Below are 17,971 nucleotides of genomic sequence, written 5' to 3'. Positions count from 1 at the left end.
ATACTGACTATTGCTCATTAACTGTTCTGACTCAATGATCCAGACGAGTCTACAGTGGACAATTTTTTCTAGAATTTTGCTGAGGCAGCTTGAGAGGGATATTGGTCTATAGCTATGATGGTTGTTTGGATCTTTTCCAGGTTTTAGGAATGCCAAAACAGTAGAATGATGCCAAGAAGTTGGATAGACATTTTCTAGAAAAATACGATTGTAATAGAGCAGAAGGAGACACAGAGCTTTGTTATCAAGATGTTGTAGCATGACGTAACAGATTCCATCTGGTCCAGCAGCACCATTGTGGGCTGTTCCGATAGCATGCAAGAGTTCAGAATATTGTAGAGGTTTGTTATATGGCAGAGGAAGTTAATAGAGTGCTGGAAGTTAATAGGAGGGCAGTTTGGAAGTTAATAGAGTGCTGTTCTGCAGTGTTTTTAACTCTCTGGAAAGGTGGAGTATACGCTGCTGCCGCTGAGATTTCAGCAAATGTGTTGCCCAAAGCATTTGCGATATCTAAAGAACTAGATAGATCTTGCCCATTACAGGACAGAATTGGTGAAGGTACGGTAGGAAACTTACCAGAAAGCTGTCTAATTTTTTTCCATATTATTTTGGTGTCAGTGTTTTTGTTAATGCTTGATGCAAAACGGATCCAGGATTCTTTCTTGGCTTGCCTTTGTATGAAACGTGCTTTTGCCTTCTTATAATTTATTAGATTGGGTGTATTGCCGAAACAAATTCCAAGCTTTATTTTTTGCTTTTTTGGCTTTTGTGCATTGCTCATTCCGCCAATAATTATAATGCTTACGAACCGAGGGATTTGATAGTGGTATTGTATCATTAGCCACATTTAGGAGATGTGACGTGATGTATTCTGTCGCATCATTGATAGGCTGGAGTCGGATTTTTTCATCATCAAAAGATATTGATAATTGGAATTTTGCCCAGTTTGCTCGGGCAAATTTCCATTTTCTGCAGGGTTGAGCTGGAGGAGCCTGTGCTATTAATAGGTAGCATTAGCATTAGTAGAGGCATATGACGCAAGAAAGCAAGCTTATGCAGCATCAGCCAAAAAAAAAAAAAAACCCTTCCACTTCACCCCTCCGTTCGTTCAAAATACCTGTCCATCTGAGCCTTAAATTTATTTATTTTTTTTATTTATTATTTTTTTTTTATGAAAACACCAAACACGAAAGGTATCAAAACCTATAGTACTTAGTACCGTGCATGGGTTGGAGGAGAAGTAGGGGGGGAGGGGGATGCCGGAAACTTTGCTCTAGAGACTAAACATGGCTTTCACCACTTCAAGCCTCCAATAAGCAAAGCGGTGGTATTTCACCGGTTGATGAAAGTCATCTACCACCTACTTCCACAACAAGGGATGGAAGTCTGTTCCACCAACCAACTACCCGCTGGCTAAATGCAAATTTCCGCACATCTACCTACATCCGTCTTTCCTCAATTTGAATTTATGTCCTCTCAGGTGATTGATTATTCTGAGCAAGAGGCAGTATCCCATCAGCATTGAGCATGCTCAAACCATTCAAGGCTTTGTACACCTCTATCAGATCACCTTGCCGGTGCCTAGTCTCCAGACACTGTAATTTGCAAAAGTTAAGCCTTTCTTCGTAAGAGCAACCTTTCGTTCCGTTCACTAACCTTGTTGCCCTTCTCTGTACTCGTTCCAGCAGCTCTACATCATTCTTGAAATGAGGCCTCCAGACCTGTATACAGTACTCAAGGTGCAGCCTGACCATTGTCTTATACAAGGGAATAATCACCTCCCTATCCCTGCTAAAAAAATTCCTGTATATCATTGATAAGACACCATGAGCTACTCTTGCAGCCCGTCTGCACTGCTCAGAGAACTTCGTATCTGCCTGCACAATTACCCCCAGATCCTTTTCATTCTCTACCACTGTCAATGTAGTACCACAGAGTTGATACGTTGCTCTGGGGGTTGCTGTTTCCCATATGTAGTACTTTACATTTGTCAATGTTAAACTTCATTTGCCACCTCTCAGCCCATCTGCTCAACGTTTCCAGATCCTGTTGCAGCAGCATAGCATCAGTAGTGTCCTTAACAACCCTGCCAACCTTTGTATCACCTGCAAACTTGGACATTAAGCTTGATATACCATCATCAATATTATTTATAAATACAGAAAACAACAATGGACCCAACACTGAACCCTGAGGGACTCCACTAATAATATTAGTCCACGATGAGCAGTGTCCATTAATTACCACTCTGTCTTCTGCCACTCAAGCATCCCTTTATCCATAGCAACTATTTGCCAATAATGCCACACTACTCCAATTTGTGCAGCAGTCTTCCATGCACAACAGTATCAAAAGCCTTCCTAAGATCCAAATATATAATATCAAAGTTATTGCCTGCATCCAATTCTTTTGTGACTACATCACAGTATCCAATCAAATTGGTCAGGCAAGACCTTCCCTTAACAAAACCATGCTGTGTCTACAATTGGGAAATGATCACTACCCATTAGATCATTTAAAACATACCAGTAATACCAGGTCGGGACCAGTAATGAGAGCAAATGGAGAGATCTATGGCTGAGGTATGTCCATTTGGGAGCTGAATGTGAGTGTGTGTGTGTGCCAGTATTGAGTATGGTGAGGTTTACGGCCTCTATTAGGCTCTCAATGAGTCGACCTCGCCTATCTAATTTAAGATCGCCCCATAACGGGTGGTGTCCATTGAAGTCCCCCTAACATACAGAGAAGTGGAGGTAACTGTATAAGGAGATCTTCGAGATCTTTTAAACAGTAGGTACGGTTTGGCTGTAAGTAGATTAATACTAATGTTATTTCAATATGGAGCATTATACGCACAGCAACAGCTTCTATTTCAGTTGAAGTACAATATGTTTAGTTGGGATCTTTGAATTTATCAGGATTGTGACACCACCACGGGCAGCATTTGTTGTATTACGATTCCTTTGATAAAGGCAATAGTTCTTTATCGAAGGAGAAATTTGCAAAGTTAAGTAAGTTTCCTGAAGACAAAGGGCAAATGGAGAAAATCAATTAATTAGATCTTGGATATCGTCTGTATTGCAACGAAAGCCTCTGCAGTTCCATTGTAAAATACAAGGCATTATTTGTGTTTAGTTGATGGAGCTGATTCTGACTGCTTTTTGAAAGTGACTGGTTTATGGCATTCCAATTTCTGTTTCTGTCTTTTTTTAGGAAGACTGGCCGACCAGTGTCGATTTCTTCTTCTTCAGCATGGATTTCTAAAATAGGATCTTCCTGTATAGATGTGCCATCTGTGTCCATGGTTGTGTCCTGAATATTTTTTGTGTTTGTAATACAAGATGTGGTAGCAATCACTGGTGGAGGAGTTATCGCTGGTATTGTCAGAGGTGTATTATTTGCTTGGTCTGTGGTCTTGGATTGTTGCTTGCGTACAGTTGGTTGCATCTCAGAGAGGACATTTCTAGCCCAATCAGAAATTGATTTATTAGTAGGGACTGTGACATCGGTTTGAATGGAGACTGCTTGATATTTTTTTACAGCATTTGCATAGGTAATATTCTGGTTTATAGTTGGTGCAACTAGTTTTCTTGCTTCTTGGTAACTGACTTTGTTTTCAACCTTGTATTTTACTATTTTTTTTCTCGGTTTTTCCACTTTTCACATGTCTTCGAATATGCAGGATGGTCGCCTTTGCAATTTGTACATGTCATTTTTGTAGCAGTACAGTCATTTTGTATATGGTCTGAGGACCCACAGTTGGGGCAGACAGGAATTCCTCTACATACAGTTTGAGAATGCCCATACTTTTGGCATTTATAAACATCTTAAAGGGTTGGGAATATATGGGTGAATGCGACAAAATAAATAACCTGCTTTTACAGAGGAGGGTAAGTTTGGCGTATTGAAGGTGAGAATAATATTTCTTGTAGGTGTCAGTTGATTATCTTTTTTAATCATTATTCTTTTTGCTTCATTTACGTTCTGTTCCTGCAGTTCTTGGGTTATTTCTTCCTCAGTGACATTTAATAAATCCCAACTCGATATGACACCCTTAGATGAATTTAGGGTTGCGCGAGGAGATATTTTTACAAGAATTCCAGCAAAGCTTGTTAGTTGTAGAAGCTTTTCAGAATATCTTTGATTCATGGTTTCTATAAGTAAGTCTCCTGACTGCAGTCTCTTCACGGTCTTGGGAGATCCTGCTATACCCTCCAGATGTTTCTGTATAACAAAGGGAGACAATTTACTCATAGACTGGTTACTGAGAGAGAGAGAGAGAGAGAAAGTGAAAGATTAAGAAAGATGGGCAGGGTTGCTCCATCCGATCTGTCTTCAATCTCTTTGGGTTGTCATTATTCATGTCATTTTGGTCTGTATTTGCCATTTTTGCTCCTTTTCGCCCTAGGCAAGAGGACTTTTCTGCCAAGGTTTCTGGCCCCGCCACGGGGAGGCAGGAGCAGTGCCGCAAGGAGGCCAAGCGGTTAGAAAGGTTAGTTGTTAGTAAAGAATATAATATATATAACAAAAAGAAAGGTGAATTTCCTTTCTCTGTCCTTACTTGATACTTTACGAGTGTAGAACTTATTTGATAAATAAACTGCTGATAGAAAACGATATAAATAAAGAGAACTTTTATCTCTCAGAAAGATCACTCTTTGATTTGCACTAGATACGCTTGACTTTGGATTCACTTTGCACCCGGGGCCAATGACTGTTATGAGTAAAATCGAGGGTTTAGTGTCAAACAACATTAACTACAAAACTGAATTTGTTTTGAGACAACTTTAGTTTTACTTTATACAAATAACAATGCATATCATGCCATAGAACTGTATCTCTCTAATACTTTACAAGTTAGCTTAGGCTATAAGCACATTTCCAGTAAACCAATAAAATGTCAAATGGCTTTTTCTTGGTTAATTACAAAATGATTTTGTAATTAATGTTGTTTGACACTAAACCCCCAAATGAACAACTATACAGACAAAATCAGAATGCCCATTAAATTAAAATGTCTTATGGAGAATTTCAAATTTTCAGACAACTGGAACTTGTGGGTTATTCATTCAATTAACAAAACATTTTTGGATTTACTGGATGACTGTTTACAATACCAAAACAGAAGCAACAAGAGAAATAAATATTCTTCATGTAATTATCAGCAGCGACTGATAATCATTCTTGCTTTCATAAAATACACGTAAAGGAACCACTAGGATAAGGAGATAGAGTATTCATCATAGAGTATTCGTGTAAAATTTATTTACAGATATAACTACTGCCAGGGGTAAAGGGAAAGAAATTTACTTTTATAAAAGTGATTACAAGAATCTTAGTTTTTAAATTCCTTTGAATAGGACTAACTGATGCTGATAACAAATACAAATGCTAAATGGGAAGTGTTCAGAGAAGTAACTGTAGAAGCTACTAAGCTTTTTATAGTAAAAGATAACATTCAACTGATGAGACTAATGGCAGAGAAGAAAAATGCATGGAATTATTATAAATTATCAGAACACAGATACTTTACAATAAGTATAAACTAGTTTATACTTATGCCTACAATAAGTATAAACTAGTCTGTAATCAAGTTACTAATGAGATTATTCATACTAAGGCAAATTAAAAGAAGAGTGGCTAAGGATTCTTTATTTATGACCTTAAAGCAGACAGCTTGGGCAAATTCAAAAGTCAAATGGATCAGTACCTTTGTGAGAAAAGAAACACATTGCTAGTTGTTTAATTAATTTATTTATCTATTTATTATTTTATTTAGTTTTTTTTTGTCAGAAGCATTAGGCAGATGTCTAATACTTCCTTATGCCAAACAGCTAATACTGACAGTTGATGATGTTTGGCTTGAATTTCTAAAGCATACAGAAAATACAAGTTGATTATTTAATTTACTGAGGTGCCAGTGCTCTCTCACCTTTTCAAAATCGCCTTCAAAATATATACATCTGTGAGACTGATGAACCTACTAGAAACAGTTCCAGAAGCCATAAGCCATTTCTTGATGAACCTTTGAGAGTGGTCATTGTGGCAACTGATTCTCAACCTTCTTTAATGTGCCTGTGCCACTGGAAAACTGCAGTTTACTTCAAACATTTGTATCTGTATATCTCTCCCAATCTCTCTAGTAACTGAGAGCAAAGTGGAGGAGAAATTGTTGAAGTTAAACATAAGAAAAGCACCTGGGGTGGATGGGATCTATCCAGTTATATTAAAGGAGGCAGCAAAGCAACTAAGCAAACCCTTAGCCATAATTATGAGAGCATCCTTGGACTCAGGGGAGATTCCCACGGACTGGAGATGTGCAAATGTATCGCCAATTCACAAAGGGTGATCGAAGGGTGACACGAGTAATTAGAGACCAGTTAGTTTAACTTCTATTCCGGGTAAAATAATGGAGTCACCGGTTAAAGATGCATTGCAGGATCATTTAGACAAGACTGCAACAATAATTCAGACACAGCATGGGTTTGTTAAGGAAAGTCTTGCCTGACAAATTTGATAGGATATTATGATGTGGTTACAAAGGAACTGGATGCAAAAAATAATTTTGATATCATATATTCGAATTTCAGGAAAGCTTTTGACACTGTTGCGCATGAAAGACTATTGTACAAATTGGAGCAGAATGGTATTAAGGGTAAGTTGCTACAATGGATAAAAGGATGGTTAAGTGGGAGAAGACAGAGGGTGGTAATCAATGGGTTCTGCTCTTCTTGGACTAATGTTATTAGTGGAGTCCCACAGGGTTCGATGTTGGGTCCACTGTTATTTTGTATATTTATCAATGATATTGATGAAGGTATATCAGGCTTAATGTCGCAGTTTGCAGATGATACAAAGGCTAGCAGGGTTGTTAATGACAGTAATGGAAGTGTGCTACTGCAACAGGATCTAGATAATTTGGGCAGATGGGCTAAGAAGTGGCCACTGAAGGATTAACCTTGACAAATGCAAAGTACTGCATATGGGTAGAAGTAACCCCAGAGAAACATACCAACTGTGTGGTACTACACTTAAGGTGGTAGAAAATGAAAAAGATCTGGGAGTAATTGTGCAGGCAGATATGAAGTTTTCTGAGCAATGCAGACAGGCTGCCAGGGCAGGTCATGGGATTTTGTCAATGATATATAGGAATTTTGCTAGCAGGGAAAAGGAGGTAATTATCCCTCTGTATAAGGCAATGGTCAGGCCAAGCCTTGAGTACTGCGTACAGGTCTGGAGGCCTCATTTTAGGAAGGATGTAGATTTACTAGAGCATGTACAGAGAAGGGCAACAAGATTTGTGCGGGAAATGAAGGGATCCTCTTACCAAGAGAGGCTTAAGTTCTGCAAATTGCAGCAGCTGGGCACCTGCAAGGTGATCTGATTGAAGTGTATAAGGCCTTGAATGGGTTGAGCACACTGAATTCTGATCGGATTCTTCCACTTGTTTAGATTACAAATGTAGGGGGCATAAATTCAAATTAAGAAAGGACAGATGTAGAATAGATGTGCGGAAATTTGCCTTTAGCCAGCGGGTGGTTAATTGCTAGAACAAACTTCCATCTGTTGTTGTCGAAGTTGATAGGTTAAATAAATTTAAGGAGGAACTGGACAGGCATTTGGAGGGAATGGTGTGATTTTTTTTTTTTTTTTTTTTGGCTGATGCTGCATAAGCTCATTCACTTGTTTTCTTCCATCACATGCCACTACTACTATGTGCAGCCAAAACAGCTCGTACCCGGCGAGGCATAGATGCTGCAAGATTTCTAAATGTGTCTTGTGGTATCTGGTACCAACACGTAACCAGCAGATCCTTTTAACTTCTGTAAGGTCTGTGGTTGAGACGCCGCAGATCGGAGTTCCTGTTCCAACACAAACCACAGATGCTCAATGGGATCGATGTCTGGGGAATTTCGGGACCAGGGCAATACCTGGCAGTCTTCCTCGTGTTCCATGAACCAGTCTTGAACAATCCGGACAGTGTGGCATGGCGCATTATCCTGCTGAAAGATGGCACCACCAGAATGGAAGACCATTGCCGTGAAAAGGTGTACCTGGTCAGCAATGATATTTAGGTAGCTGGTAGATGTCAGAGCGCCCAGCACATGGATGACAGGACCCAGGGCATCCCAGCAGAACATTGCCCAAAGCATGACACTGCTGCCACTGGCTTGTTTTCATCCCACGGTGCATTCAGGCGCTCACATTTTTACTCATTTTTTCAATGCATTGCATCACAGTATTTCAAGATAATTGCACATCTTGAAGGGCACTTTTAATTTCAATTTTGTTCTTAAAATTTTCAAAAAGAGAATCTGTTATTTCTAAAAATGCATCTTTGATGAATTGACCATTAGAAAATGATTTGCATTTTTTTGCATGAAGATGACTCATGTTAAACAATGCTACAGTTACTGCTTTAGATTGTAAATTAGGTGTCATGAAGAAATTTTGCTGCACGAATAATCTGGATTTAATTCTTCTAATTTATTTTTTCTAAGGTCACTATTCAGCGGAAAATCCGATTGGTATTTACCATGGAGAGCGTTGAAGTGATTTCAAAATTTCCTTTTTTGGTTATAGCCATGGAAGCATTGAAAATAAAACAGCAACATTTTTCTTTCACCATTATAAAAAGTATACTAGTTCCCACTCTTGATGAAAATAATACGTTTTACTCTTTTTCGTAGTATTCATTTTAAATCAAAAGCTATTAAATCAACATATAAGTACTGTCCAGTTATTAATCAGCAAAAGCAATGCTTACCAATTAAAACACCTAAGTTGTATGAACCAGAGAAATATTCTGTCTGAACAGCTAACGTAGGATAATTGATGAAGAGGATTCCCAAATGAGGAAGTTGTTTCCAAAATAACAGGACAAATACACCACCGTTTATTGCTCTGTTCGGTTATATCGTTATAAGAATCAGTTTTAAATGCCTTTGTGATATTTCTCTTTTTTTTTTTTTTTTTTTAAATGAAAACCCCAATCACGAGAGGTATCAGAACCTATAGTACTTAGTACCTTGCTTGGGTTGGAGGTTGAGAAGACAAGAGAAGATATTTGTTGACACTAGACTTGAACTCCTGCAGACTAATTTTCGGGAAAGACATAAGAAGGAAGGTTATTCCAGAAAACGGCAATTGAATGAATAAACGAGGAAGATGAAAAGTTGGTTCTGTGAGTTTGAAGTTGGACAGTAAATGTATGTTGTCTGGTGGCAGCACGTGTTCAGACTGTTTCGAAAGAGAGAGCGGGAATTATAGAAGCCAATTCAGAAGAACAGTGGCCATGGAAGTATCTGTAGAAAAGGCATACAACAGAAACTGCTGCATGCCTTTTCCAAAGCTATTTCTGGAGGTCACAACCAGAAAACAGTAAAAACAATTTGCACTTTCCGGTTTATTGGGCTTTTCTGTTAGTGCAATCTAATTATAAATGGAGAGTGAACTCAATCTTATCGCATTTGCAATAATACCAACAGCTGGAATTCTGTGGGATTTTATTTTATTATGGTGAAATTTTTCTTCTTCAATGAAATTTTCAATCATGCAAAAAAAAACAAAAATAAATTTTCAAAATCTGATCTTCATTCCTATTTTTGAAGCTTCATAAAAAAAAATAAATAAATAAATAACACGCAGGTAGCGAAACCCGCTATGCAATATAAAATTTTGGCGGTATACCTGACCGCGCAAATCGAGGGATGACTGTATATTTAAAATTTGCCGGGATTGACCGAAATTAAAGCCCCGATTGACTCGTTGGCCATCCGATATATACAAATGGTGAAAATCTTCACACATTCGACAAAATACTGTGATATTTCTTTTTTTCACAAAAGCCCAAGCATGAGAGGTATTATAACCTATAGTACTTAGTATCATGAATGAGTTTAAGGTTGAGAAGATAAAAGAAAACACGTTGAGATTAGACTTCAATTTCAGTGGAACTTCAGAAAATTGTAATTTTCCATTTCCAGAAAACAGAAGTTGAAGGAATGTTGAAGGAATATTTATCTTGTTATCTAGAAAGATGACAAGATAAATGAGGAAAAAGAAAAGTTGGATCTGTGAGTTTGATATTTGACAGTAAAAGAATGCTGACTGGTTGCAACATTATGTTCAGACCAGTTTAGAAAAGAGAGCAGAAATTATAGAAGCCAATTCTGAAGAACAGTACCCATGGAAGTATCTAGAGCAAAGGCATGCAGCAGAAACAGGTTATTTATGAGGAAGAGTGGAGAGACTTTGTTAGAGTTAGCATTAGCAAAGGCACATGATGGAAGAAGGCAAGCTTATATGCATCAGCCCAAAAAAAAAAAAAACCTCCTCATTTCACAATCCATTTGCCCCAAATGTTTGTCTCGTTCTTCCTTGAATCTATTTAAGCTATCAACTTCTGTACAAATGCATCATGTCAATACACAGCCAATTCTAGATTAGCAAATTATTTGCAAAAGCGGCATCGTTTAAGTCATATCTCATATTGTGAATACCTTCACGACGAGTTGCCATGACATTGCACTACTTCGAATAAGTAACTTTTCAACTAAAGGAGAAGACTATTGTTACTTATTCTAAGTGGATACCATCACCATCCAGACGGCACCTAGCCCGTTTCAGTGCTATTCGGCCCTTCGTGGTGGGTGGGTAGGCACCCAAGTGATGCAATGATGGCAAAACAGTTATGAAATATAACTCCAAAATATGAGAGATGCCTGATGGTGTATAAGATGAATTAAGACTATAATGCATTAGGGCGTTCTTTCTCGCAGCTCGAGGCATACGCCCTAATGCATTATAGCTATCAACTTCTACAACGACATGAAAGTTTGCTTCACAATCAAGCACCCACAGGCTAAAGGCAAACTTCCACACATCTATCCTACAAATGTCTTTCCTCAATTTGAATTTAAGCCCTCTCAGGCGATTATTCTGAGCAAGAGGAAGAATCTCATCAGCATTGAGCATGCTCAAACTATTCAAAGCTTTATACACCTCAATCAGATCACCTCACAAGTTGAGTCATTAACTAACTGCCCTCTTTTGAATGGAATCTAGAAACCTGAGGGGATTTGGGATCACAACCCCAGATGTGGGAACGATATTCCACAGTAGGGTGGATTTGTTATTTGTAAAAAGTGAAGACTGTTTGGAAGAAAAGTAACAGCAAAAGCAAAAACGCTTTTGCTGTTGGTTCATATAAACCAGAATATCACCAGTGGAGTGACACATGGAATCCATAATGGCGATAGTTGATCAGGTGGAAGGTTTCTAGATAGTTTAAGTGTTGGCACTTAATTGGTTTCTCTATTGCTTTAAAAATAGTCGAAGTACAATGGGATGATAATTGGATAGGAGGAATTTGTCACCCTTTTTAGGAACTGGCTGGATATGAACAAATTTCCAAGCAGAAGGGAAAACACCTGTGGAATTAGAAAGTGAAAAAAACATGACAGAACATAGGTCAAAACCTATGCTCAGGAGCATAGGTTTTGAGAATGAGTGGAGAAATGCCATTAGGACCTGGCACTTTCTTGGCATCAAGACTGTTAAAAATTCTTCCTTTCGATGGAATGCCACAGGAGGCATTAAATGAAGTGTACTGCGACTGGCAGGAGGTGGTTTACCAAGATCATTAATACACGAGTTAGAAGAAATGTAGGATGCCAGCAGGTCAGCTTTATCTTTGGCTGAAGTGGCAAAAGAACCATCTGTTTTGACAGGTGGGAACAGAGATGTACAAAAGTTATGGCTAATAGCTTTGGCAAGAGTACCATAACGGTCAACTATCATTTGGACAATAAACAAGTTTTCTACTCTTAGCCTGGTCGAAATCTAGTTTGGACTAATTAATACATGCTTTACAATTGTGTGAGCTTTGGCGTAAACAGAAAATGAACCTTGAGATTTGGAGACAAGCAATGGCAATATGCAACATTCTTATCTTGAACAGCCTTAGCACATTTATTTGAAAACCAAGGTTTAGATAAAAGACAGTATTTTAAGATGGAGTGTGGAATAAAAGATTTCATCCCTACATCCCTGATTTCATCAAAGAGTTCCAAGTGATCAGTGGAGCTGGGAGAATGGTAGAGGCAATAGATGAATTTGACAGAATGTGGTAGAGAGATTTTAAGCCAGAGAAAATCGAAAAGAGGAGATTTCAAATTATTAAATCTCTGAAAGGAAATATCAAAGTGTACATATGCACTAGTACCACCTTTGAAGAGAAAGCAATCAATACAGCTAATAGTTAGGACAACTGAGATGAGCAGTGGTTGAATCAGCCAATAATCGAGATTCTGTCAGAAAAAGTACACTGGGTTTGGCAGACTATAAGTGGAAATCGACATGATTCAGATTGGAACTGAAACCATGTATATTTGTGAAATGAATGAGGATGTGTTTGGGAGGCTTAGATCTTTTCGCGGGTAGGTTCGTTCTGTTAGCCTGACAAATCATGATGTATTCAGTAGTAAAAAAAAAGGTGGAGAGAACGTGTATGAATTAATGAAATTTTTGGATATGGTGTACACACACGGAGCAAGAATATATCTGGCTCCTTGACATAATGTAGTGTTGACGATGTTCCCACATTCACACTACTCGGACTCCCTCCAGTCACTATCTGGCAGAGTAGAGGCACCGATGAGACTAGCTGATCTGGAATCCTCCTAGAGTTACCAATAAGTTTAGTCCAGTGGGCTATCTAGCGGCTGGCCTGCAAATGCAGTTTTAGAAATGTACTCTCGTAATGTAAGGAATTTTGGATCTCGCCATGATGTCTATCATAACCTCAAAAGTCATCAGTCATACTGAATAGCAGAAGAAATGGGGTGGGGGTTGCTGGAGCTTTGCTCTGGAGACTGAACATGGGTTCCACTACTTCCAGCATTAATAAGCAAAGGGTGGTATTGTGCCCGTTAATGAGAGTCATCTATCACTGCCGGAAGAATAACGCCTTTTCATTTACAAGCTGCCAATGACCCATTCTAACAAAATTATTTTCATGATGAACAAATATATAGCTAGAAAGTAACCTTTCTGTCCTGATCTTCTTCAATATAAAATTAACACATTTGCTGCTTCTGATGCATATAAGCATCAGACAGCATTACAAGTGATGTGCATTATGCATATAAACATTCTAACAGCACCCAAGTACCTGTAATGCATATGGGAAGTCAATATATGAATGGTGTAAAAGTAAAGCCACATGAAATTAACAACTGCTCAATTCTTCCAGAATACTGGTTGGACTATGGGGTATTAGCAGCAATGCTTTGTTTATAGCTTGGTACATGATGTATTTGTTTTTTGCTTGTGTTGAAGTTAGTTTATGTACATGGAATAAACTTTTGGGATATGTTCTCATTTACAGCTCAGAACATACCTCATACTGGTTGTTAAAGTAAGTGTTCACTTTTAGCTAATAAATTCCAAACTTTTACATTGCAACCATTATTTACAAATTTTTGGAATTGTTGTTACTTCTGAACATTCCAAAAATTATGGCACACTGAATGCACTCTCTCAAATATAGGTGGAAGAGAATGTGTTAAACTGTGCCTGTCTTCTCTTAGATGAACAAACAAAAACAAAATTAAATTAATTCTTAACTATTCTGTATTTAATTGAACTTGGTCAACACTTCCAATACCCCTTAACTATTCTGTATTTAATTGAACTTGGTCAACACTTCCAATATTCACGAGTTCCTATCTAAATATATCCACATCAAATGATTTTATATTTGTCATTTAAAGAAATATGATGAGATTATCTGTTACATGAGCATTCTGTGTTAATTGTTGTTTTTAATTTTTGTTAACTACTGATCCTAACAGTTAACTATAGAACTCTATTTATCCGTTTATTGAACTAATTTTGAATCTTTTTTGTTCTTTTTATTAATTGCTATTGTTTTGTTGATGTCATTAAATTTTAGCATTAGCATTAGTAAAGGCACATGATGCAAGAAAGCAAACATATTGCATCAGCCAAAAAAAAAAAAAAAAAAAAAAAAAAAACCTTCTAATTTCACCCATCCACTTGCTCTAAATGTTTGTCTAGTTCTGCCTTGAATCTATTTAAATTATCAACTTCTACAGCGACAGATGGAAATTTGTTCCAGCAATCAACTACACACTAAATAAATAAATAAAGGAATCCCATCAGCATCGAGCATGCTCAAAACCATTCAAGGCTTTATACACCTCAATTTTATTTTATTATGATCTAACTGGCTAATTGTGATTAATTTTGTTAATTTCTATAGAATTACAATGATTACTTATTTAATACATGACCTAGTATTAAGGGCATGGAGATAAAATAATCACCTTTTATTTGCAAATACAATTTACATAAAATATATATAATATACATAAAAACTGATCCTCAGTCCAAAAAACAAAAAAAAAAAAACTTTCTGATTCTGTCACTATTTACTATCTTTGCAAGGACATATTGAAGGATGGGGCAATAGAAATAACTTGATTTAAACTTCAGCAACTGTACAGTCGCTAAAATGCTCTTTTATTTGCCCTCCTTCTATATGTTATTACCGATGTCACTTTTCTGAAATGGTCTTATTAATACTTCATACCATGAATGGATGTGCTTGTAAACCACAGGAGTTTCACAAGTACCACTGAAGTAGTACTAAAACTTGGCTAACGGCAAGGCGTATTTATGCTTTTGATTTTATTTTTGCTTTCCTATACTTCGACTTACCCCCCAATTAAACTAATAACACTCTGGTTATATCTTCCGCCACAAAAAAAAAAAAAAAAAAAAAAATTACGTTTTAAACTGCGCCTTCCATTAAGTGCTGTGGTATTTAAAAATAAACTCGTGTTTAAGCTAGGTACAATATATCCTTTCCTTGAGCAACCTGCGTACGCGAACAGGTGCGTGCGTTATTCTTTTTCATTCGGGAGTAACTGTGCGGATGAGCGGTTGGGTGTGATAGTAAGGAAGCGATACGTTTTCTTAAAAATATTTACATTATATGACAGCTTACCTTCTTGACATCGTTGGAATTACCATCCACTGTACGACTGCATAATCTGCATACAACACTGCCACATAAGTTAAAACTATACACACGACTCCACAGGGATCTCTTCTACAAACAACCATCATCTAATAATTATACTTTACAATGGATGGACCATTTGGTAAAGTCAGGTTGCGGCATTTCCAGTGACAATGTTTAACATACTAAGGCCAATGGTACACATGGCAAAAACAGTTAACAGAGAAGAAATGTTTAAAAATGCAAATGACTTATTAACAACATATACATCTTAATAATCTTAAAAGCTATAAATTCTACTAAGTACAAAGGGTAAATCTTACTTCCTACGCAAGAAATAATTATTAAACTAACATGACAGAAACCATGCACCGCCTGCAAATTTCGACCCCACTGTTTATTGATATAGTATAATTATAAAATATATTCATAATATATTTTATAATTATCGAAGTCTTTCTTCAACCATATCAGAAAATTTAAATTAGCATCTAATAGTTTACTGCAGCTATTAACAAATGGTAGATTTATCTACCATTTGTGAAATTTAAAATTTAAATTTGCTCTTTGGAAAAATTGTGGGGATAAATTTTAATTTATCCCTACAATTTTTTCAAAGAGCAAAGCATTTCTCAAATGTCCTTCACTAAAATCACTCTCAAAACAAATATTTACTATATTAATATCCAATACGGTAATTAGCACTTTAAATTCTGTCAATAGCATTATAACAATTTAAAATAAATACATAAACATCATGAAACAGATAAAAATAATTTAAAATAAGCTGAATATATTGTCAGATATAATTAGCATAAAAGACGTTGTTAGGTACAGAACAGGTATAGCAGTAAGTGCAAAGAAGACGGGGCACTTGCTCAGAGCACAAACTACACTACCCTCCAAGTATTATTATTATTATTATTATTATTATTATTTTAGGGTTACCCGTAATTAAATACATTAACCTGTATTTGTGTCTGTAAATTGCGTATGTTCTATGGTTGATTTGCCAGTTTTGCTGGACCAAGAAACCCCAGTTACTGGGGAGAAAAACCTTGCTATCTACGCCTGAGACCAACTAACTCAGCCACGGAGTTAAAAAAGCCCATTAAAGTTCCTCGCGTCATCGACGGGATTCGAACCCGGGCCTTTTCCATCCGGTGTGGGGAGGACGGTGACAATACCACTGTGCTACACGCGCAGACACCCTCCAAGTATGAGAATACACATCGGTTTAATATTAACGTCACTGCCGACACTCACTTCAGTAGCGTCGGTCCCTCTTCGATCGCTATGACACACGCCAACCTTTTGCATAGGCTTTCCATGGTGGTGCAGGTCTAATGTGAAAAGGCATTTCCAAATAAAACAGTGACATTGCTGGATTAGTTCTCTCGCACTCTATAATTATAATTGCCAGGATTAAAAACGTACTCCACCCACTTCGCTGACAATAATATGCATTACCGTTTATTTTTAAAAAGAATTAGCGTACTAGTAATAACGTAAAATTTAAGTATTTACTAACAACTGTTGTGCTCGATGGTACATGTACCAGACTAGAAGCAGACGGGGTCCTTGGCTACATTATAGTTAAGGACCACGGCTAGGACGTTGGCATAAGAAACAGCCCCACACCATAAACTAACTTTCACTAAACTTCATTTTTGGCACAACGTATACATACACTTCAGCAGCATGCGTTCTCCAGGCATAATCCACACCCATTCCTGTGATCGGAACAGAATGCAGACACATTCGTGATTTCAAAAAACTGATATCCATTTCTCTACAGACCAATTTTACGGAGTTTATGTATCATGAAAGACTAGAACGCTGATTACAGTTGTTGATGGCTTATGTGCCGACACTTCATGAAATCCAAGACTGGGGAGCTCCGTATGTAGCGTTCATACAGACCTCAACCCCCGTTGATGCCTGAAAATATTGACTGATGTTTTTCAAGGTTGATCAACATAATTATCATAGTACACTAGTGAGTACCTTCTTTGTGACATGGGCAGAGCTTCCATGATTTTCTTGTGCATTACTGGACGGTGGGGATGGTGACACAACATCTTTCATGATAACGTCATATCAGTGGTACAACTGTATATGCTGACATTCGACATCCAACAATTGCAGCACAACAATGTGACATCCGAAATAACAACCCTCCCAGAATTACCGACCCTGCCAGTAGGGAGGCAGGTCTCTACTATATAATTTCAGCGTTTCATTATCTATGGTTTCATTTACAATCTCAACATATTTACACCTGTTTACATAGAGTGGCAGACAAAAAAACCGCATCACCTTAAAAAAAATAACATTTGTAGTGAAACGTATAACATATTGTGTGATTAAATAACATTTGTAGTGAAATGTATAACATATTGTGTGATTACAGTCATTTTGTTGTCGCAAAGCAAAGGAGGTATTGCGGCAGGTAACGCTTCTATTGCTTCCGACAGTAATTACGGTGTTGGGAGGGTATACACGCTCATTAGTATCCTGTTTTGCGGAAGTGTAAGCATGACTCCATATGTTCAGTTGAAACCAGGAAAAAAACAGTGTAGCTGTTGTGCTTGCCTACGAAAGGCTTTCTTCGCGTGCTACCGCTGAAAAAAATAGGCTGCCACCAGTCAACAGTATCCCGGGTGCTGAAATTAAAGCATGGAACCAGTGATGTGAAGAGAAGACCTGGATAAGGCCGTAAGAGAGTGACCACACCTTCCTAAGATCGATATTTGAAACGGCTATGCCTTCGTAATCGCCATACTAGCGCTCCTGATCTAAAACTAGACTTTGGGATGGCCTCTGGTGTTGAAACAAGTGCACGAACTATCCAAAGACGACTTTCGAAATGTGGTCTGCATGAATTGGCCAAAGAAGGAGCCTTTGTTGACCCAACAAATG

General features: G+C 37.6%; 1 protein-coding gene across 1 annotated transcript in view; it reads right to left on the bottom strand.

Moving 5' to 3' along the window:
• The window catches only part of Dnz1 (DNZDHHC/NEW1 zinc finger protein 11), a 115,053-nt gene extending 99,778 nt beyond the window's left edge, over positions 1-15,275 (bottom strand). The window contains exon 1 of the mRNA XM_090381350.1: positions 15,035-15,275. Coding sequence (XP_090237476.1) covers positions 15,035-15,156 — 122 coding nt within the window. The 5' untranslated portion in view covers positions 15,157-15,275. The remainder of the gene's footprint in view (positions 1-15,034) is intronic.
• Positions 15,276-17,971: the final 2,696 nt, after the last annotated feature.

This window comes from Mastigoproctus giganteus, chromosome 9 (assembly GCF_048544385.1).
Source record: "Mastigoproctus giganteus isolate SK-2022 chromosome 9, ASM4854438v1, whole genome shotgun sequence".
In the NCBI taxonomy this organism is placed as follows: Eukaryota; Metazoa; Arthropoda; class Arachnida; order Uropygi; family Thelyphonidae; genus Mastigoproctus; species Mastigoproctus giganteus.
Note: the sequence above shows the minus strand (reverse complement) of the source record. Positions and strands in the feature narration are given on the sequence as shown.